General features: G+C 37.3%; 1 protein-coding gene across 1 annotated transcript in view; it reads right to left on the bottom strand.

Moving 5' to 3' along the window:
* LOC133635958 (rap guanine nucleotide exchange factor 5-like) overlaps window positions 1-24,947 on the bottom strand; it is a 174,382-nt gene that overhangs the window by 65,886 nt on the left and 83,549 nt on the right. Inside the window, exons 10-11 of the mRNA XM_062029474.1 lie at window positions 8,476-8,615; window positions 411-511 (exon numbers count right to left, since the gene is read on the bottom strand). Coding sequence (XP_061885458.1) covers window positions 411-511; window positions 8,476-8,615 — 241 coding nt within the window. The remainder of the gene's footprint in view (window positions 1-410; window positions 512-8,475; window positions 8,616-24,947) is intronic.

Genomic DNA, 24,947 nt, shown 5'->3' with positions numbered 1-24,947 from the left:
ACTGGATACTTTCTAATACACTTCTACTTTTGAGACTTTGCATGTGTCAATAATATACAACTATTTATTTGATACTAAATTGACTAATGTGCTGTTCTAGACGGCAATATTGGCCAATTAAGAACACTTGTTACGTATGTCTACCCCTATGTGTTGTGTGCTTAGCTGTTGTGTAGCTGCAAGCAGCTAGCAGCCCCCCCCCCTGGTTTACCTTTTTGTAAATTCACTAAAACACAAGAAAAGACCAACCTTGTGTGCTTATTGGAGGACATTTAGATGTTAACTGGCTGCAGGACTGCTTGTATCGGAGACTTTACATGCAAGCCGATATCATCTTATACTTAGTTTTTTTTTGCTGGTATCGGACCGATTTCGATATCTGATCGAAAAAGCACACAATATGATCTTACCGCTCTCCCTGCACTCCAGCGCCCCTCTCTGGTCGTCCAGCTGCAGGTCACTCAGCAGATGCTCCAGGATCTTCAGCGGCGTTCCAGACACCACCACATACCTGTAAGACGCACCACAGTCTTCATCACCGGACCACCAACGCTCCATCTCCTTGTCGTCTTCATCGATGAAGCGGAAGTAGGGAACGTCGAACGCGCGCGCGGCTTTGTGGCATTCTCGGTGCTCTTCCTCGTCATCGTCGTCCAGGTCTTCCTCCGCCTCGGCGAGCGTCGCTGGCCTGGTGGTCATCCTCATGGCTGGACTCTGGTGGAGGTCATGCTCCTGTCGGCGTGGTGCACACCCAGGGAGAGCGCTCTCCTCTGGGCTAAACTGCTGGCCGCCTGCGCCTGGTCGACTACAAGCTGGGAAGATGAAGACTTTTCTCTTGACAGCAGCAACAAGAGTGGCATTGGGAGGGAACTGTTACTTTCTACACACCCACGCACTTCACCCGACACGCCCTCAGGTATGTCGCCTAAAGTCTTGACACAGAAACAACATACAGTATGCAACAAAAGGTACAGTGAACTATTAGGTGTATGTCAGTAAGAAAAACTGTATGAAAAACCTCTATGAATATGTGAATGTAGTATGACACAGGCCATGTCAGCAACCATTTTTATTGTGTGAATGCTCCAAAACATTCACACTCATGCTTTTCTACACTAAAATTCATCCATCCATCCATCCATTTTCTACTGCTTGTCCCTTAAAATTAATTCATTTATTAGGGTCCGCCTGTACCCTGTATAAAGGACTCCCACAGGGAGTCCTTTATACAGGGACAAAGGACACTATTGAAATTGTAATGTTTATTATTATTATTATTTTTCCGCAGCTTTGCGGACTACTTTGCCCCCCTTAACATGCTTCAAAACTCACCAAATTTTACGCACACATAAAAAAACGCGAACAAAACTCTTTAGTAAAAAAACCTAACCCCAAATATCAAAATTGCGCTCTAGCGCCCCCTAGGAAGAAAACTGCCTCTAAGTCCCAGTCCCAACATCTTCGGGCAAAAACCAACAGGAAGTTGGCAATTTCCCCTTCAAGACAAAAAATGACTAAAAACACTCATTGTTGATTTTTGAGCTGTAATTTGACCCCTTTAAAATACTTCAAAACTCACCAAACTTTTTACACACATCAGGACTGGTGGAAATTGCGATCTAAAAAAAAACCGAACCCCAAAACTCAAAATTGTGCTCTCCATAATTTTTGAATAAAACAGAAAAAACTGCTCTTCAGAGGAAAACTCAGACAAAACTGCTTGTAACTTCCGATAGGAACGTCTTAGAGACATGAAACAAATATCTCTATGTAGGTCTCACCTAGACCTACATTTCTTAGATTGACATCCTTCAGCAAAAATCAACAGGAAGTTTGCTATCCCTCCTTCAAAACAACATTTTTGTTACAACCGGTCACCAAACATCAAACATTATCTCCTCCGAGCGCGTTTGTCGTTTCGGCTTCAAACTGCTACAAGAGAGAGATTGAACCCTTCTGATTAAAAGTTGACGACGGCGTTTTATTTGGTGCTACCGTTTTGATTTTACGTGCCTTCAAAGACCCGCAGCACTAAAGTTGGTCCGCTGCTGTTGTTTTAAGATGGCTGCTTAAAAGCAGAAAGCACCAGCGTGAGCACAGAATGCAGAGAAGGTAGTACACTACACAAAAGTATCTAACTCCCAGTACGAATATCGTAGAGACACGAAACAAAAACCTCTATGTAGGTCTCACTCAGGACTACCACTGGACAAAAGTATTGGGACACCTAGGACTAGCACCTGCCAAAATGCGGACCCGACCAACGCTGCTTGCAGCTTTAATTATTATTATTCTTCTTCAGATTTTGGCACGCTCTACCTTCCACATTTTTCATCCGATTCAAACCGTTCCAATTTCAAACTGTTCAGCCTATTCAGGAATCGCGGGCTTTCCATTGACAAATTTCCAGATTTCCCAGAATTCCAGGTTTTCCGGGACATTTTTCCCCATTCAAAATGAATTGGCCATTTTTCAAACTTCCACCATTTCCACATTTTTCAACCGAGTCAAACCATCCCACCTTCAACACATTCCAATCATCCGGCACATTCAAACTATCATTTTTTCAAGTTCAAAAAAATTCCAGGAATTTCCCAGAATTCCCTTTTTTGACCCTTTTTTCTGACTTCCACATTTTTCAACCCACTTCAACCGTTCCACCGTCCAAACATTCCTCTTAATCCAAAACAAAGTTGTTTTTTGAACTGGAAAAATTCCCGGTTTTCCCAAAACTCCTGGAATTCCTTGCTACCATTTCTCAATTAAAAACGTTACTATTTCAACTAGAGATGTCCGATAATATCGGCCTGCCGATATTATCGGCCGATATATGCGTTAAAATGTAATATCGGAAATTATCTGTATCGGTTTTTTAATTATCTGTATCGTGTTTTTTTATTTATTTATTAAATAAACATAAAAAACCCAAGATACACTTACAATTAGTGCACCAACCCAAAAAACCTCCCTCCCCCCATTTACACTCATTCACACAAAAGGGTTGTTTCTTTCTGTTATTAATATTCTGGTTCCTACATTATATATCAATATATATCAATACAGTCTGCAAGGGATACAGTCCGTAAGCACACATGATTGTGCGTGCTGCTGGTCCACTAATAGTACTAACCTTTAACAGTTAATTTTACTCATTTTCATTCATTACTAGTTTCTATGTAACTGTTTTTATATTGTTGTACTTTCTTTTTTATTCAAGAAAATGTTTTTAATTTATTTATCTTATTTTATTAATTTTTTTAAAAAGTACCTTATCTTCACCATACCTGGTTGTCCAAATTAGGCATAATAATGTGTTAATTCCACGACTGCATACATCGGTTGATATCGGTATCGGTTGATATCGGTATCGGTAATTAAAGAGTTGGACAATATCGGAATATCGGATATCGGCAAAAAGCCATTATCGGACATCCCTAATTTCAACATTTCTCAACCAATTTGACAAATTCCAACACCAACCATTTGAACTCATTCAGACGATTCAGGTCTTTTAAAATTTTCTAAAAAAATTCCGCTTTCCCCGAAATTCCCAAATTTCCATGAAATTCCCATTGAAATTAACGGGACATTTTTCTAAGTTTCACAACTCCCACATTTTTTCATCTGATTCAAACTGTTCCAACTCCCAAATATTCAGCCTGTTCAAAATTGTGTGCTCTCCTTCAACAATTTAAAATCCCAGATTTCCAGGTTTTCTGGGACATTTTTCCCATTCAAAATGAATTGGCCATTTTTCAAACTTCCACCATTTCCACATTTTTCAACCGAGTCAAACCATCCCACCTTCAACACATTCCAATCATCCGGCACGTTCAAACTATCATTTTTTCCAAGTTCAAAAAAATTCCAGGAATTTCCCAGAATTCCCTTTTTTGACCCTTTTTTCTGACTTCCACATTTTTCAACCCACTTCAACCGTTCCACCGTCCAAACATTCCTCTTAATCCAAAACAAAGTTGTTTTTTGAACTGGAAAAATTCCCGGTTTTCCCAAAACTCCTGGAATTCCTTGCTACCATTTCTCAATTAAAAACGTTACTATTTCAACATTTCTCAACCGATTTGACAAATTCCAACACCAACCATTTCAGACCATTCAAGTCTTTTAAAATTTTCTAAAAAAATTCCGCTTTTCCAGAAATTCCCAAATTTCCATGAAATTCCCATTGAAATTAACGGGACATTTTTCTAAGTTTCACAACTCCCACATTTTTTCATCTGATTCAAACTGTTCCAACTCCGAAATATTCAGCCTGTTCAAAATTGTGTGCTCTCCTTCAACAATTTAAAATCCCAGATTTCCAGGTTTTCTGGGACATTTTTCCCATTCAAAATGAATTGGCCATTTTTCAAACTTCCACCATTTCCACATTTTTCAACTAATTCAAACCATCCCACCTTCAACATATTCCACTCATCCTTCACATTCAAATTGTCATTTTTTCAAGTTAAAAAAAAATTCCAGGAATTTCCCAGAATTCCCTTTTTTGACCCCTTTTTCTGGCGACTACTACTTTCACATTTTTCAACCCACTTCAACCGTTCCACCGTCCAAACATTCCTCTTAATCAGAAACAAAGTTGTTTTTTGAACTGGAAAAATTCCCGGTTTACCCAAAAATTCCTGGAATTCCTTGCTACCATTTCTCAATTAAAAACGTTACTATTTCAACATTTCTCAACCGATTTGAAAAATTCCAACACCAACCATTTCAACTCATTCAGACCATTCAAGTCTTTTAAAATTTTCCAAAAAAATTCCGCTTTTCCCAAAATTCCCAAATTTCCATGAAATTCCCACTGAAATTAATGGTACATTTTTCAAAGTTTCACAATTCCCAAATGTTTTCATCCGATTCAAACTGTTCCAACTCCGAAATATTCAGCCTGTTCAAAATTGTGTGCTCTCCAACAATTTAAAATCCCAGATTTCCCAGAATTCTATGTTTTCCAGGACATTTTTCCAATTCAAAATTAATTGGCCATTTTTTAAACTTCCACAATTCGCACATTTTTCAACCGATTCAAATCATTCCAACATCAACACATTCCACTCATCAAACTAACACTTTCCCAAGTTTCAAACCAAATTCCGTTTTTCCTGGAAATTCAAACTCTTCTACATTTCAAAAAATTCAAATTTTCCCGAAATTCCCATGGCATTCCCATTTTTCATCCGATTCAAACTGTTCCAACTTGGAAATATTCAGCCTGTTCAAAATTGTGTGCTCTTCTTCAACAATTTAAAATCCCAGATTTCCCAGAATTCCAGATTGTCCGGGACATTTTTCCCATTCAAAATGAATTGGCCATTTTTCAAACTTCCACCATTTCCACATGTTTCAACCGAGTCAAACCATTCTACCTTCAACATATTCCACTCATCCTGCACATTCAAACTCTCAATCAATCAATCAATGTTTATTTATATAACCCTAAATCACAAGTGTCTCAAAGGGCTGCACAAGCCACAACGACATCCTTGGTACAGAGCCCAAAAACTATAGTTTTTTCAAGTTAAAAAAAATTCCAGGAATTTCCCAGAATTCCCTTTTTTGACCCTTTTTTCTGACTTCCACATTTTTCAACCCACTTCAACCGTTCCACCGTCCAAACATTCCTCTTAATCCAAAACAAAGTTGTTTTTTGAACTGGAAAAATTCCCGGTTTTCCCAAAACTCCTGGAATTCCTTGCTACCATTTCTCAATTAAAAACGTTACTATTTCAACATTTCTCAACCGATTTGACAAATTCCAACACCAACCATTTCAACTCATTCAGACGATTCAAGTCTTTTAAAATTTTCTAAAAAAATTCTGCTTTTCCCAAAATTCCCAAATTTCCATGAAATTCCCATTGAAATTAACGGGACATTTTTCTAAGTTTCACAACTCCCACATTTTTTCATCTGAATCAAACTGTTCCAACTCCCAAATATTCAGCCTGTTCAAAATTGTGTGCTCTCCTTCAACAATTTAAAATCCCAGATTTCCAGGTTTTCCGGGACATTTTTCCCCATTCAAAATTAATTGGCCATTTTTCAAACTTCCACCATTTCCAAATTTTTCAACGGATTCAAACCATCCCAACTTTAACATATTCCACTCATCCTTCACATTCAAATTGTCATTTTTTCAAGTTCAAAAAAAATTCCAGGAATTTCCCAGAATTCCCTTTTTTGACCCCTTTTTCTGGAGACTACTACTTCCACATTTTTCAACCCACTTCAACCATTGCACCGTCCAAACATTCCTCTTAATCAGAAACAAAGTTGTTGTTTGAACTGGAAAAATTCCCGGTTTTCCCGAAATTCAACGTTACTACTTCAACATTTCTCAACAGATTTGAAAAATTCCAACACCAACCATTTCAACTCATTCTGACCATTCAAGTCTTTTAACATTTTCCAAAAAAATTCCGCTTTTCCCAAAATTCCTAAATTTCCATGAAATTCCCATTTTTCATCCGATTCAAACTGTTCCAACTCCGAAATATTCAGCCTGTTCAAAATTGTGTGCTCTCCAACAATTTAAAATCCCAGATTTCCCAGAATTCTAGGTTTTCCAGGACATTTTTCCAATTCAAAATTAATTGGCCATTTTTTAAACTTCCACAATTCGCACATTTTTCAACCGATTCAAATCATTCCAACATCAACACATTCCACTCATCAAACTAACACGTTCCCAAGTTTCAAACCAAATTCCGTTTTTCCTGGAAATTCAAACTCTTCTACATTTCAAAAAATTCAAATTTTCCCGAAATTCCCATGGAATTCCCATTTTTCATCCGATTCAAACTGTTCCAACTCGGAAATATTCAGCCTGTTCAAAATTGTGTGCTCTTCTTCAACAATTTAAAATCCCAGATTTCCCTGAATTCCAGGTTGTCCGGGACATTTTTCCCATTCAAAATGAATTGGCCATTTTTCAAACTTCCACCATTTCCACATTTTTCAACCGATTCAAACCATCCCACCTTCAACATATTCCACTCATCCTGCACATTCAAACTGTCATTTTTTCAAGTTCAAAAAAATTCCAGGAATTCCCGTTTTTTTTCCAACCCTTTTTTCTGGCGACTAGTCCTTCCACATTTTTCAACCCACTTTAACCGTTCCACCGTCCAAACATTCCTCTTAATCAGAAACAAAGTTGTTTTTTGAACTGGAAAAAAATCCCGGTTTTCCAGAAAATTCCTGGAAATCCTTGATACCATTTCTCAATTAAAAACGTTACTACTTCAACATTTCTCAACCGATTTGAAGAATTCCAACACCAACCATTTCAACTCATTCAGACCATTCAAGTCTTTTAAAATTTTCCAAAAAAATTCCGCTTTTCCCGAAATTCCCAATTTTCCATGAAATTCCCATTGAAATTCACGGGACATTTTTCAAAGTTTCACAACTCCCACATTTTTTCATCCGATTCAAACTGTTCCAACTCCGAAATATTCAGCCTGTTCAAAATTGTGTGCTCTCCTTCAACAATTGAAAATCCCGGATTTCCAAGAATTCCCAGTTTCAGGGACATTTTTCCCATTCTAAATGAATTGTCAATTTTTTAAACTTCCACAATAAGCACATTTTTCAACCGATTCAAACCATTCCACCTTCAACACATTCCACTTATCCGGCATATTCAAACTCTCATTTTTTCAAGTTAAAAAATTGCGGTATTGTGGCCAAACAGCTAAATTTTTGTTTCATCTGACCACAGAACTTTCCTCCAGAAGGTCTTATCTTTGTCCATGTGATGTCAGATGAAACAAAATTGGAGCTGCTTGGTCACAACACCCAGCAATATGTTTGGAGGAGAAAAGGTGATACCTTTAATCCCAGGATCACCATGCCTACCGTCAAGCATGGTGGTGGTAGTATTATGCTCTGGGCCTGTTTTGCTGCCAATGGAACTGGTGCTTTACAGAGAGTAAATGGGACAATGAAGAAGGAGGATTACCTCCAAATTCTTCAGGACAAGCTAAAATCATCAGCCCGGAGGTTGGGTCTTGGGCGCAGTTGGGTGTTCCAGCAGGACAATGACGTCAAAAGTGGTAAAGGAATGGCTAAATCAGGCTAGAATGAAGGTTTTAGAATGGCCTTCCCAAAGTCCTGACTTAAACGTGTGGACAATGCTGAAGAAACAAGTCCATGTCAGAAAAGCAACACATTTAGCTGAACTGCACCAATTTTGTCAAGAGGAGTGGTCTAAAATTCAAGCAGAAGCTTGTGGATGGCTACCAAAAGCGCCTTATTGCAGTGAAACTTGCCAAGGGACATGTAAGCAAATATTAACATTGCTGTATGTATACTTTTGACCCAGCACATTTTCAGTAGACCCATAATAAATTCATAAAAGAAGCAAACTTCATGAATGTTTTTTGTGACCAACAAGTATGTGGAGTGTGTACTCACTTTTGTAAGACGGGTAAATACGGAGGTGGCGACACCCACCTTTTATCTTCCTCTCTGCACCCGCCCCCTGACGATGTGGGCGAGGGCCGCTCCGATGGCGACGTCAGCGTCGTGGTCACTCGCTGCAACACCAACACGTCCCGACCTCGCTCCTTCAGACAAACCCTCCCAACAACCTCCTGGGAAGACAAGTTAGAATATTGTTTGTTTTTGTCTCGCTGCCAAATATCAAAACCATTGAAATGTTAAAAAACTCAACTTGAACAATCTGGCTGTGTCTTTGCAGTTAGTAGCCGAAAGCTGAGGGTGTCCATTCCTACAGGTTAGGGTTGTACGGTACACCGGTACTAGTATAGTATCGCGGTACTAATGGATCAAAAACGGTACTATACTCTGTTTGAAAAATACTGGTATGTCGTCACGTCGTGACATTGCTGGTTTTACGAGCAGAGGAGCATGTTCGGCAGCGCACACACACAGAGTACTTACAAGCAGACAGTGTGTAGACAGAAAAGGGAGCACGGATGCATTTTGGCTTAAAAACTGACAATAAAGGTGAAGTTATAACACTGAAACACCCTCAGGAAGAGGTGCTTTAAGACATGGCTAGCTAGCTACTTCTAAATCACTAATCCTCGCCTCCATGGCGACAAATAAAGTAAGTTTCTTACAAGTACCATTATCACTGCAGGACGAGGAATAGCTAAACATGCTTCACTACACACCTTAGGAGGATACAATAGCTCACCGGCGTCACGATGTAAACAAACGCCATGGGTGGATCTACACCTGACATCCACTGTCATGATACCAAGTACAGGAGTGTATCTCGTCGATACTACTATGATTACATTGATATTTTTTATCATCACAATATATTTTTTTCTAAAATTCATATTATGTTTATAAACTCAGGAAATACGTCCCTGGACACATGAGAACTTAAATTATGACCAATGTATGATCCTGTAACTACTTGGTATCGGATCGATACCTAAATGTGTGGTATCATCCAAAACTAATGTAAAGTATCAAAGAAGAGAAGAATAAGTGATTATTACATTTTAACAGAAGTGTAGATAGAACATGTTGAAACAGAAAATAAGCAGATATTAACAGTAAATGAACAAGTAGGTGAAAGATTAATTTTCTACCACTTGTCCTTTATAATGTAGACAAAATAATAGGTGTATAAATGACACAATATGTTACTGCATACGTCAGCAGACTAATTAGGAGCCTTTATTTATTTACTCACTAATAAAAAAACAGTTGTCTAGTATGTTTACTATGTTATTTAAGGACAATTTTTTTCCTAAATTGCAATAATAAACATATGTTTAATGTACCCTAAGATTTTTTTGTTAAAATAAAGCTAATAATGACATTTTTTGTGGTCCCCTTTATTTAAAAAAAGTATCGAAAAGTATCGAAATACATTTTGGTACCAGTACCAAAATATTGGTATCGGGACAACCCTACTACAGGTATTAATTAAGCATTACCAAAAAAAAACATGGCCAACAAATGAACATTAAGGAATAGAAAAGAAAGTCTCAAGAGAAACGTTGCATGCATCATCCTAATATTAATTTCCACTGATAACACTGTTGTGGAGGGGGGCGTGGCCTGCGGACCTGCAGCGAAACGGGGTGTGCCAGGATTGGCTTTGATATCAGCGCCAGGTGCGTAGATGGCCCACCTGGGACTGATTATCTAATCACCTGTCGCTCTGTTAAAAGGCGGAGGAGAGAGGAGTGGGGGGTGGAGGTGGAGGTGGAGATGGAGCGCGAGCGAGCGAGAGAGAGAGAGAGACAGAAGAAAAGACACTTGCTGAAAAGCCCAAACAAAAAGACTGTATTGGAAAAATAAAACAGTGTTCTAAAACCCTGAAAAGGAGCTGTCATGTCGATGCTTGGTGGTCCGAGGAACCCGGAGGAAAGAACTTCCACAACTGTGAACATATTCAAATGTATAATTCATCTTGTGCTTTTTTAGAATCGATAATTAACTGTGAAGAAATTGAAGCAAAATGATATAAATTATAATATATGTGGGAGGATGAGCCATTCATTCTATGACAACCCTTCTGGGTAGCATTAACATGCATTAAAAAAAGGAGTACAGAACACTCCCCTAGAGATTATCTTGACATTTCCCTTTCAAGGTTTCTCCTTCGCGTTTTGGATTTCTGGCTAACAATCCGAAGTCATAGCTCCGGGGGGGGTTTTTTTTGTTCCAAAGGCAACTTGATCCGTGGCTGTGGCAGCGGATGACACCTGCGCTGACAATGTGACCAGGAGTACAAAAGCGTGCGCACAAAGAGGAGCACGATAAAGAGGAGGAGAGGATGAAAGGAAGAGGAGCTCGGGAGACATTGTCCTCTCCTCCAGCTGCTCTCTCTGGCACGGCCCCGAGGGACGGAGACACGATCACGGCCTGCAGCCGGCGTCCTCTGCAGTGGACCTTTGTGGTTTGCAAAACGGACCAAAACAAACGTCCACTGTACAGGACGACGGTTTTCAGGAGGATATACTGTATTTTCCGGACCGTAGGGCGCACCGGATTATAAGGCGCACTGCTGATGAATGGTCTATTTTCCATCTTTTTTCACACAAAAGGTGCACCGGATTATAAGGCACATTAAAGGAGTCATATTATTAATATTTTCTAAATGTAAAAGACTGCCCTGTGGTCTACATCAGTGTTTTTTAGGGGTGTGACGGTACACAAAAATTTCGGTTCGGTACGTACCTCGGTTTAGAGGTCACAGTTCGGTTCATTTTCGGTACAGTAAGAAAACAACAAAATTTAAATTTTTGGGTTATTTATAGGGATGTCCGATAATGGCTTTTTGCCGATATCCGATATTCCGATATTGTCCAACTCATAATTACTGATACCGATATCAACCGATACCGATATCAACCGATATATACAGTCGTGGAATTAACACATTATTATGTCCAATTTGGACAACCAGGTATGGTGAAGATAAGGTACTTTAAAAAAAAAATTATAAAATAAAATAAGATAAATAAATTAAAAACATTTTCTTGAATAAAAAAGAAAGTAAAACAATGTAAAAACAGTTACATAGAAACTAGTAATGAATGAAAATGAGTAACATTAACTGTTAAAGGTTAGTACTATTAGTGGACCAGCAGCACGCACAATCATGTGTGCTTACGGACTGTATCCCTTGCAGACTGTATTGATATATATTGATATATCATGTAGGAACCAGAATATTAATAACAGAAAGAAACAACCCTTTTGTGTGAATGAGGAGGGAGGTTTTTTGGGTTGGTGCATTAATTGTAAGTGTATCTTGTGTTTTTTATGTTGATTTAATTAAAAAACAAAACAAAAAAACAAACAAAACAAAAAACGATACGATAATAAAAAAAACGATACCGATAATTTCCGATATTACATTTTAACGCATTTATCGGCAGGCCGATATTATCGGACATCCCTAGTTATTTATTTCCCAAATTTGCAAAATCTTCCACTAAAAATATTTTTCTTAGTGGAATATTTGATGTGAAGTAATGGGAACCTTGGATAGGTCAATAATTCATAATAACATTGATTTTGATTCAATATTATGTTTTGAGCAATGACAGTTTGAAAGAAAAAAAAAACAGCTTTGTTTTATTTAGTCAACATTGCAACTTTTTCTAAATTACATTTAACCTTTTAAGCTTTTTTATTTCACTTTTGTTATGTTTTTGTTTATTTTAATAGTATTTTTAGAATGTGCCGTGGGCCTTTAAAACATTAGCTGTGGGCCGCAAACATACTTGCCAACCTTGAGACCTCCAATATCGGGAGGTGGAGGGGTAGGGGGTGGGGGTGTGGTGTGGTTATTTACAGCTAGAATTCACCAACTCGAGTATTTCATATATATATATATATATATATATATATATATATATATATATATATATATATATATATATATATATATATATATATATATATATATATATATATATATATATATATATATGTATGAAATACTTGACTTTCAGTGAATTCTAGCTATATATATATATTTATTTTATTTACATAAAAGAAATACCTGAATTTCAGTGTTCCGGTGGCTATCCATTAGATGGCAGTATTGTCCTGTTTAACTTCTCCGTTCATGATGAGTATATCATTTCGGCCACCGTGTTCAATGGAGAAGTCTGTTCTACATATTTACAGGCAACATACACCTTCCCGTTCGAACTGTCCTGGATGAACTGAAATTCTTGTTTCCATTCGTTTTGGAACTTGCAAGCGTATTTCTTAATCTTGCTCGTCGACGGCGTCTGTAATTTCCTCGTTCTTCTGCTTCGTCTCCTTGTTGTGTGCGCAGTTGTGCACTCTACTCTCTAAAAGCCCTAGATGTTGTGACGTCATTGGGTAGGCAAGCTGTTTATATTGTGGGAAAGCGGACGTGAGAACAGGCTGTCCCCACTCAGTCTCAGGTCCGCATTGAGCTGGAGGGGGCGTGGCCTCCAGCTCCGGCTGAATACCGGGAGTTTGTCGGGAGAAAATCTCTGCCGGGAGGTTGTCGGGAGAGGCGCTGAATACCGGGATTCTCCCGCTAAAAACGGGAGGGTTGGCAAGTATGGCCGCAAATGGCCTCCGGGGCACACTTTTGACACCCCTGCTATAGATAATAAAAAATTAAATGTGATAAATCTATGGATAAAAAGCAGAGCCTGGCGACGCATGCGCATTTATCATAACTCTCTCTCTCTCTCTGTCTCTGCCCCTCCCTCACTAATGCTGCTGGCGCGCACAATATGTTTTGTTTTTAACCCCTTCTTAACCCTGAACGTACGTTGAAAATACACGCAACCCTAACTCAAAATGCCGGACATTTGAGGCATTTAAGAAACTCCGCCCTGACAGCTCCGCAAAAGAGGACATGTCCGGTGAAAAGAGGACGTATGGTCAGTCTATCCTAGCCCGTTAGCTGCTAGCATGCCGTGTGTTGTGCCTCGGTGTGCATTGTTTACACAACGCGCGTTACGCTACTTAATATGTCCGTGTGGAAACTCGTTCGGTACACCTCCGAACCGAACCGGAACCCCCGTACCGAAACGGTTCAATACAAATACACGTACCGTTACACCCCTAATAATTAGAGGCTTACTTTGCACTGAACAGGAAGTCACTGTGTGACAGCGAGGCACACTGTTTAGTGGTAATGAGGAAGTTACTAATACTAGCCTGCGGCGACGTTTTTTGTTAACACTTTTTTGGATTCCTATGCCACCTGCTTGCTACCCGGAAGAATGTACTGTAACGTCCTAAATTGCAGAGACATTTTGTGTTGCAGCCACACCGAGCTGACAATGTGCCTGAAGCTACCACTTTAGCTTGTTATCTTGTAGAGAAACCACTCAACTGGCATTATGTAATGATTACCAATAGAAGCATGTGCAGGAGGGATGAATGTGTGCTGCAGAGCCTTGTAAATAAATTCGAGGGCTGTTGATATTTCCGATTGGACAGACAGTCCTCAGATAAGAAGCCAAGAACAACAGCAGCAGCGAGCCCAGAATATAGGAGTGCTGCAACACACACACACACCCACACTCTCTCCCACACACACACACACACACACATTTGTGTATTTGTTACCTTCTTGAGACTCCAAAAGATTTGTATTTACAACATTCATAATATATACAAACTATGTAAATATAAAAAAGGTAAGTTTTTAGATATTTTTTTACATTTTGTGTTTGTAATTGGTTTTCATTATTAACTTAAAGTTATTACAGTATGTCTCTAGATATATACTTATTTATTTATCTAAATACATTTTGGCTAAAGGGAGCACTTTTCAATTTCTTACACACAGATGTTATTACATATGCTGGCCGGAGGGGGAGCACTTCAAATTTTTACACACACTTGTTATTTCATATGTTGACCAGAGGGGGAGCACTTTACATGTTTACACACACTTGTTATTACATATGTTGGCCAGAGGGGGAGCACTTCAAATTTTTACACACATTTGTTATTTCATATGTTGACCAGAGGGGGAGCACTTTTAAAAGCGACACACAGTCAATTTGAAAAATCCCTCCTTTTTGGGACCACCCTCATTTTGATAGATGTCACCAGCAGGGGTGCAAATGAGACATTCTCTATTAGATGTAATGTTATTGGGACCATGATTTATGTCATCACTTGTTCACACCTCCTCATATGGAAGATACTTTTCCTTCTTCATGTCTCAAGAAGGGTAGAAATACAAGAACACACACACACACACACACACACACACACACACACACACACACACATTCTTCTATTTGTTACCTTCTTGAGACCTCCGAAAAATGCCTCCCTCTTTAGGACCACCCTTTCTAGATATATATAAAGATTTGTATTTACAACAATAATATATACCGTAATTTCCGGACTATAAGCCGCACCTGACTATAAGCCGCGCCAGCTAAATTTAGGGGAAAATACAGATTGCTCCATATATAAGCCGCACCCGACTATAAGCCGCAGGGTTTTGATGTGTAATTAGCGTAGTAAATAGGAGTTCCTGCTACCACGGAGGGGATTGTCGGGACAGAGATGACTGTTTGGGAACGCAAAGCGTCCCATTTATTAACAATAAATCTTTCAATCATTCAATCAAACTTTCACATCTTTGACATGGCGAACAGCATTCGTGCAGAGTACAAATAATACAAAGGTGCAAAGTAATACAAAGTGCTCGCCTGTACGTTATCAAAATAACCAGCCTACCGGTATATGAAAAGTCAGTCTTTAATCATTGTGTCATCGTCTTCCTCCTGCGTACTAAAACCACCGAAATCCTCTTCGTCGGTGTCAGAGAAGAACAGGCCGTAAATAAGCCGCACCCTTGTATAAGCCGCAGGGACCAGAACGAGGGGAAAAAGTAGCGGCTTATAGTCCGGAAATTACGGTACATACCACGCAAATATAAAAAATATAAAAAAGGTAAGCTTTTAGTTTATTTTATTTTATTTTTAGTTTGTAATTTGTTTTTACTTCGTTATTACAGTATGTCTCTATATACATATTGTATCTTTTTTTTAACTAATTTTGGCCAAAGGGGGCGCATTTCAATTTCTTCCACACACTTGTTATTTCATATGTTGACCAGAGGGGGGAGCACTTTTAAAAGCGACACACAGTCTATTTGAAAAATACCTCCTTTTTGGGACCACCCTCATTTTGATAGATGTCACCAGCAGGGGGTGCAAATGAGACATTCTCTAGTAGATGCAATGTTATTGGGACCATGATTTATGTCATCACTTGTTCACACCTCCTCATATGGAAGATACTTTTCCTTGTTGATACAAATACAAAACACACACACACACACACACACAAACATATTTTGTATTTGCTACATTCTTGAGACCTCTTTTTTTGTTTGTAATTTGTTTTTAGTCTTCATTATTTACTTAAAGTTAATACAGTATGTCTCTATATACATACTTATTTATTTATTTATTTATTTATTTTAATACATTTTGGCTAAAGGGGGCACATTTCAAATTTTTACACACACTTGTTATTTCATATGTTGACCAGAGGGGGAGCACTTCAAACTTTTACACACACTTGTTATTTCATATGTTGACCAGAGGGGGAGCACTTTTAAAAGCGACACATAGTCAATTTGAATAATCCCTCCTTTTTGGGACCACCCTCATTTTGATAGATGTCACCAGCAGGGGGTGCAAATGAGACATTCTCTATTAGATGCAATGTTATTGGGACCATGATTTATGTCATCACTTGTTCACACCTCCTCATATGGAAGGTACTTTTCCTTCTTCATGTCTCAAGAAGGCTAGAAATACAAGAACACACACACACACACACACACACACACACACACACACACACACACACACACACACACACACACACACACACACACACACACACACACACTCTCTCTTGTATTTGTTACCTTCTTGAGACCTGAGAATAATGCCTACCTCTTTAGGACCAGCCTTTCTAGATATATAAAGATGTGTATTTACAACATTAATAATATATACATACTATGCAAATATAAAAAAGCTTGTTGTGAAAAATGAATTGGAATTTCACAAGAAAAACTTAAAATTTTGGCAATATTGTAATAAAAGTCATCATTTTACACAATTTTACACAGAAAACCGGAACATTTGTGCAGTATTATGATAAAAGTTGGAATTTTTCTCAATAACAGTTGCAATTTCACAAGAAAAGCTTAAGAAATATAAGAAAACTTAAAAATGTTGCCAATATAATAATAATAATGGAATTTTACTTGGCAAAATTATGACAAAAATCATAATTTTACTAAAAAAAATTCACTATTTTACAAGAACAACAACAAAATTGGCAATATTGTGATAGAGGTCAGAATTTTATATGACAAATGTCACCATTTTGCATTAAAAAGTAATAATTTTACATAAAAAAGTAATAATTTTACGAGAAAATATTGCAGTATTACAGAAGCAGAAAGAATATGAGAAATTGTTCCCAATTTTATAAGTAAAAAGTTGACACAATGTGAGAAAAAGACTGCTTTTAGTTAATTAATTAATTAATTTATTTTGTTTGTTTGTTTTTAATTGGTTTTTAATCTTCATTATTTACTTCAAGTTATTACAGTATGTCTCTATATACATATTTATTTTATTTGTTTTATTAATTTTGGCTAAAGGGGGCGCATTTCAATTTCTTACACACACTTGTTATTACATATGTTGACCAGAGGGGGAGCACTTTTAAAAGCGACACACAGCCAATTTGAAACATCCCTCCTTTTTGGGACCACCCTCATTTTGATAGATGTCACCAGCAGGGGGTGCAAATGAGACATTCTCTATTAGATGCAATGTTATTGGGACCATGATTTATGTCATCACTTGTTCACACCTCCTCATGTGGAAGATACTTTTCCTTCTTCATGCCTCAAGAAGGGCAGAAATACATGAACACACACAAACACACACACACACACACACACACACACACACACACACACACACACACACACACACACACACATTCTTGTATTTGTTACCTTCTTGAGACCTGAGAATAATGCCTACCTCTTTAGGACCAGCCTTTCTAGATATATAAAGATGTGTATTTACAACATTAATAATATATACATACTATGCAAATATAAAAAAGGTTGTTGTGAAAAATGAATTGGAATTTCACAAGAAAAAGGTCGCAGTTTCACAAGAAAAACTTAAAATTTTGGCAATATTGTAATAAAAGTCATCATTTTACACAATTTTACAAGGAAAACCGGAACATTTGTGCAGTATTATGATGAAAGTTGGAATTTTTCTCAATAACAGTTGCAATTTCACAAGAAAAGCTTAAGAAATATAAGAAAACTTAAAAATGTTGCCAATATAATAATAATAATGGAATTTTACTTGGCAAAATTATGACAAAAATCACAATTTTACTAAAAAAAATTCACTATTTTACAAGAACAACAACAAAATTGGCAATATTGTGATAAAGGTCAGAATTTTATATGACAAATGTCACCATTTTGCATTAAAAAGTAATAATTTTACATAAAAAAGTAATAATTTTACGAGACAATATTGCAGTATTACAGAAGCAGAAAGAATATGAGAAATTGTTCCCAATTTTATAAGTAAAAAGTTGACACAATGTGAGAAAAAGACTGCTTTTAGTTAATTAATTAATTTATCTATTTTGTTTGTTTGTTTTTAATTGGTTTTTAATCTTCATTATTTACTTCAAGTTATTACAGTATGTCTCTATATACATATTTATTTTATTTGTTTTATTAATTTTGGCTAAAGGGGGCGCATTTCAATCTCTTACACACACTTGTTATTACATATGTTGGCCAGAGGGGGAGCACTTTTAAAAGCGACACACAGTCAATTTGAAAAATCCCTCCTTTTTGGGACCACCCTCATTTTGATAGATTTCACCAGCAGGGGGTGCAAATGAGACATTCTCTAATGTTATTGGGACCATGATTTATGTCATCACTTGTTCACACCTCCTCATATGGAAGATACTTTTCCTTCTTCATGCCTCAAGAAGGGCAGAAATACATGAACACACACACACACACACACACACACACACACACACTCACACACACACACTCACACACCCACTCACACACCCACTCACACACCCACTCACACACAGGATCAAAAGGATGCTCAAAAAGTGCACCATGTGACGCTGTGTCTGCAAAGAGAACACACCCAAATAATTAGAGGCGGGTGCTGGCTAAGAACACAAATTTAGCCCAAGAGACCATGTGAGGCACAGAAAGCAAAACTAACAACAAAAATATGCACACAGGCTATGGAGGAGGAGGGGGCAGAGTGTTATGTAATGGAGATGAAAGCAAAGAAAGGATGGAAAGTAAGAAAAGGCAAAACTAAACGAGTGAGAGTGGCAAAAAGGATGTCTTCTGCTTATTATTACCACAGAACTCTTGGAAGGCTTGTTGGACAGACACCATTTCATAACAGGGATTTTTTTCCCCACCCAAAAGTGTAACTCTGGCAAAAGAAATAGGCCAAAAAAATTATTTTGTCAGTTGCCCTTTTCGGAAATTTGTGTTTTGTTTATGGACTGTGCCAATAATTCTTTAAAAGCTTGTCGGACGAAGAGAAAAATGACGACTATTGTTTGTTTCCTTAAAACCAGTGTCCAATGCACTGGACTTTTTTGGTCTATTTTTTTTTTATCAGTTACACATTTTGGAAATTTGTGTTCTACAAAACCTAAAAGCAGTGAAGTTGTCATGTAGTGTAAATGGTAAATACAAACAGAATACAATGATTTGCAAATCCTTTTCAACTTATATTCAATTGAATAGACTGCAAAGACAAGATATTTAAAGGCCTACTGAAAGCCACTACTACCGACCACGCAGTCTGATAGTTTATACATCAATGATGAAATCTTAACATTGCAACACATGCCAATACGGCCGGGTTAGATTAGTAAAGTGCAATTTTTAAATTTCCCGCGAAATATCCTGCTGAAAACGGTATGACGACGTTTGCGCGTGACGTCACGGATTGTAGCGGACATTTTGGGACAGCATTGTGGCCAGCTATTAAGTCGTCTGTTTTCATCGCAAAACTCCACAGTATTCTGGACATCTGTGTTGCTAAATATTTTGCAATTTGTTCAATGAACAATGGAGACTGCAAAGAAGAAAGCTGTAGGTGGGAAGCGGTGTATTAGCGGTCGGCTGCAGCAACACAAACACGTAGCCGGTGTTTCATTGTTTACATTCCCGAAATATGACAGTCAAGCTTTACCATTGGCCTGTGGAGAACTGGGACAACAGAAACTCTTACCAGGAGGACTTTGACTTGGATACGCAGACGCGGTACCGTGAGTACGCAGCTGCGGCTTCCAAACATTTGATCGCTTGCCCGTACGTGCGTGCCGCTATGTGCATGTCACGCACGTAACTTTGGGGAAATATATGTGCTGTATGAACTTTGGGGAGGTGAACGGTACTTTGGGCTGTGGGATTGAGTGTGTTGTGTGGGTGTTTGATTTGTATTGGCGGGTTATATGGACGGGAGGGGGGAGGTGTTTGTTATGTGGCATATTAAATATAAGGCTGGTTGTGTTGTGGCTAATAGAGTATATATATGTCTTGTGTTTATTTACTGTTTTAGTAATTCCCAGCTGAATATCAGGTCCCACCCGCCTCTCACAGCATCTTCCCTATCTGAATCGCTTCCACTGCCCTCTAGTCCTTCACTCTCACGTTCCTCATCCACAAATCTTTCATCCTTGCTCAAATTAATGGGGAAATCGTCGCTTTCTCGGTCCGAATCGCTCTCACTGCCGGTGGCCATGATTGTAAACAATGTGCAGATGTGAGGAGCTCCACAACGTGTGACGTCACGCTACTTCCGGTACAGGCAAGGCTTTTTTTATCAGCGACCAAAAGTTGCGAACTTTATCGTCGATGTTCTCTACTAAATCCTTTCAGCAAAAATATGGCAATATCGCGAAATGATCAAGTACGACACATAGAATGGATCTGCTATCCCCGTTTAAATAAGAAAATCGCATTTGAGTAGGCCTTTAATGTTCAACTTATTCTTCTTTTGCAAATAATCAATAACTTAGAATTTAATGGCAGCAACACATTGCAAAGAAGTTGTCACAGGGGCATTTTTACCACTGTGTTACATGGCCTTTCCTTTTAACAACACTCAGTAAACGTTTGGGAACTGAGGAGACACATTTTTGAAGCTTTTCAGGTGGAATTCTTTCCCATTCTTGCTTGATGTACAGCTTAAGTTGTTCAATTAAGTTGTCTCCATTGTGGTATTTTACAAACAAAACAACAATCACTTGCGCATTTTGTAATTTTGTGTTTTGCATTACAGCGCGTTTTTCCACCAAAAATGTGCAAGCCTGAAAAAAGAAATAATTTGTGTTTTTTTTGGAGGTTAAACCACATGATGAATGCTAAATGATTGTTCCCTTTCAGCACATTTTATGAACAGTAAATGTCACTGGTTGTAAGCTCACAGGTGTGTCCTTCCATTTCCTACCCGGTCCCTTCCTTCAATTCAAGCCTTCTGCACTCTCCCACCCTTCACTACTAAATCTTTTTGTCAGTCCCAGAAAAATAATGTTCTCTTTCCTCTCTCTTCAGCGGGTTCAGGCCAGGTCTGTGCCCGCATCTGTCTTTGAGCGGGCAGACTTTATGCCCCAGAGGTTTGGATGCTGGAACAAGCGGACACACACACACACACACACACACACACACACACACACACACACACACACACACACACACACACACACACACACACACACACACACACACACACACACACACACACACACTTGTATTTGTTACCTTCTTGAGACCTCCGAAAAATGCCTCTTTAGGACCAGCCTTTCTAGATATATAAAGATGTGTATTTACAACATTAATAATATATACATACTATGCAAGTATAAGAAAGCTTGTTGTGAAAAATGAGTTGGAATTTCACAAGAAAAAGGTCACAATTTCACAAGAAAAACTTGGAATTTTGGCGGGATTATAATAAAAGTCCTAATTTTACTCAACGCAAGTCAAAATTTTACAAGAAAAACGGAACATTTGTGCAATATTATGATAAAAGTTGGAATTTTACTCAATAACAGTCGCAATTTTACAAGAAAAGCTTAAAATGTTGGCAATTTTATGAAAAGAGTCGTAATTTTACCCGACAAAAGTCACAATTTTATAGGAATACTTCAACATTTTGGCAATATTATAATAATAATCGGAAATTTTACTTGGCAAAATGATGACAAAAGTCATAATTTTACTCAAAAATGTTTACTTTTGTATGCACATTAAATCAACAAAAAAAATACTGACTTTTGAGCAATGTTCACAGACTCTAGTATTTGGCTCTCTATTGGATGTAATGGTTTTCCGTATTGGGAGCATGATTTCGATCCTAACTTGTTCACCGGTCCAAATATGGAAGGTACTTTTCCTTGTTGATGTCTCAAGAAGGGTGGAAATACAAACACACTCTCACACACACACACACACACACACACACACACACACACACACACACACACACACACACACACACACACACACACACACACACACACACACACACACACACACACACACACTCTTGTATTTGTTACCTTCTTGAGACCTCCGAAAAATGCCTCTTTAGGACCAGCCTTTCTAGATATATAAAGATTTGTATTTACAACATTAATAATATATACAAACTATGCTAGTATAAGAAAGCTTGTTGTGAAAAATGAGTCGGAATTTCACAAGAAAAAGGTCACAATTTCACAAGAAAAACTTGGAATTTTGGCGGGATTATAATAAAAGTCCTAATTTTACTCAACGCAAGTCAAAATTTTACAAGAAAAACGGAACATTTGTGCAATATTATGATAAAAGTTGGAATTTTACTCAATAACAGTCGCAATTTTACAAGAAAAGCTTAAAATGGTGGCAATTTTATGAAAAGAGTCATAATTTTACTTGACAAAAGTCACAATTTTATAGGAAAACTTCAAAATTTTTGCAATATTATAATAATAATCGGAAATTTTACTTGGCAAAATGATGACAAAAGTCATAATTTTACTCAAAAATGTTTACTTTTGTATGCACATTAAATCAACAAAAAAATCCTGACTTTGGAGCAATGTTCACAGACTCTAGTATTTGGCTCTCTATTAGATGCAATGGTTTTCCGTATTGGGAGCATGATTTCGATCCTAACTTGTTCACCGGTCCACATATGGAAGGTACTTTTCCTTGTTGATGTCTCAAGAAGGGTGGAAATACAAGAACACACACACACACACACACACACACACACACACACACACACACACACACACACACACACACACACACTCTTGTACTTGTTACCTTCTTGAGACATACGAAAAATGTGTCTGTAGGACCAGCCTTTCTAGATATATAAAGATTTGTATTCACAACATTAATAATATATACATACTATGTAAATATAAGAAAGCTTGTTGTGAAAAATGAGTCGGAATTTCACAAGAAAAAGGTCACAAATTTCACAAGAAAAACTTGGAATTTTGGCGGGATTATAATAAAAGTCCTAATTTTATACAACGCAAGTCAAAATTTTACAAGAAAAACTGAACATTTGTGCAATATTATGATAAAAGTTGGAATTTTACTCAATAACAGTTGCAATTTTACAAGAAAAGCTTAACATGTTGGCAATTTTATGAAAAGAGTCGTAATTTTACCCGACAAAAGTCACAATTTTATAGGAAAACTAACATTTTTGCAATGTTATAATAATAATCGGAAATTTTACTTGGCAAAATGATGACAAAAGTCATAATTTTACTTAAAAATGTTTACTTTTGTATGCACATAAAATCAACAAAAAAAATCCTGACTTTGGAGCAATGTTCACGGACTCTAGTATTTGGCTCTCTATTAGATGAAATGGTTTTCCGTATTGGGAGCATGATTTTGATCCTAACTTGTTCACCGGTCCACATATGGAAGGTACTTTTCCTTGTTGTCTCAAGAAGGGTGGAAATACAAGAACACACACACACACGCACACACACACACACACACTCTCTCTCTCTTGTATTTGTTACCTTCTTGAGACCTACAAAAAATGCCTCTTTAGTACCAGCCTTTCTAGATATATAAAGATTTGTATTCACAACATTAATAATATATACATACTATGTAAATATAAGAAAGCTTGTTGTGAAAAATGAGTTGGAATTTCACAAGAAAAAGGTCACAATTTCACAAGAAAAACTTAGAATTTTGGCGAGATTATAATAAAAGTCCTAATTTTACTCAACGCAAGTCAAAATTTTACAAGAAAAACGAAACATTTGTGCAATATTATGATAAAAGTTGGAATTTTACTCAATAACAGTCGCAATTTTACATGACAAGCTTAAAATGTTGGCAATTTTATGAAAAGAGTCGTAAATTTACCCGACAAAAGTCACAATTTTATAGGAAAACTTCAACATTTTTGCAATGTTATAATAATAATCGGAAATTTTACTTGGCAAAATGATGACAAAAGTCATAATTTTACTCAAAAATGTTTACTTTTGTATGCACATTAAATCAACAAAAAAAATCCTGACTTTGGAGCAATGTTCACGGACTCTAGTATTTGGTTTTCTGTATTGGGAGCATGATTTCGATCCTAACTTGTTCACCGGTCCACATATGGAAGGTACTTTTCCTTGTTGATGTCTCAAGAAGGGTGGAAATTCAAGAACATACACATACACACACACACACACACACACACACACACACACACACACTCTTGTATTTGTTACCTTCTTGAGACATACGAAAAATGTGTCTGTAGGACTACCCTTTCTAGATATATAAAGATTTGTATTCACAACATTAATAATATATACATACTATGTAAATATAAGAAAGCTTGTTGTGAAAAATGAGTCGGAATTTCACAAGAAAAAGGTCACAAATTTCACAAGAAAAACTTGGAATTTTGGCGGGATTATAATAAAAGTCCTAATTTTATACAACGCAAGTCAAAATTTTACAAGAAAAACTGAACATTTGTGCAATATTATGATAAAAGTTGGAATTTTACTCAATAACAGTTGCAATTTTACAAGAAAAGCTTAACATGTTGGCAATTTTATGAAAAGAGTCGTAATTTTACCCGACAAAAGTCACAATTTTATAGGAAAACTAACATTTTTGCAATGTTATAATAATAATCGGAAATTTTACTTGGCAAAATGATGACAAAAGTCATAATTTTACTTAAAAATGTTTACTTTTGTATGCACATAAAATCAACAAAAAAAATCCTGACTTTGGAGCAATGTTCACGGACTCTAGTATTTGGCTCTCTATTAGATGAAATGGTTTTCCGTATTGGGAGCATGATTTTGATCCTAAC

This window comes from Entelurus aequoreus, linkage group LG20 (assembly GCF_033978785.1).
Source record: "Entelurus aequoreus isolate RoL-2023_Sb linkage group LG20, RoL_Eaeq_v1.1, whole genome shotgun sequence".
NCBI classification, from domain to species: Eukaryota; Metazoa; Chordata; class Actinopteri; order Syngnathiformes; family Syngnathidae; genus Entelurus; species Entelurus aequoreus.
The sequence above is the reverse complement of the archived record's forward strand: the minus strand, read 5'-3'. Positions and strand labels throughout refer to the sequence as shown.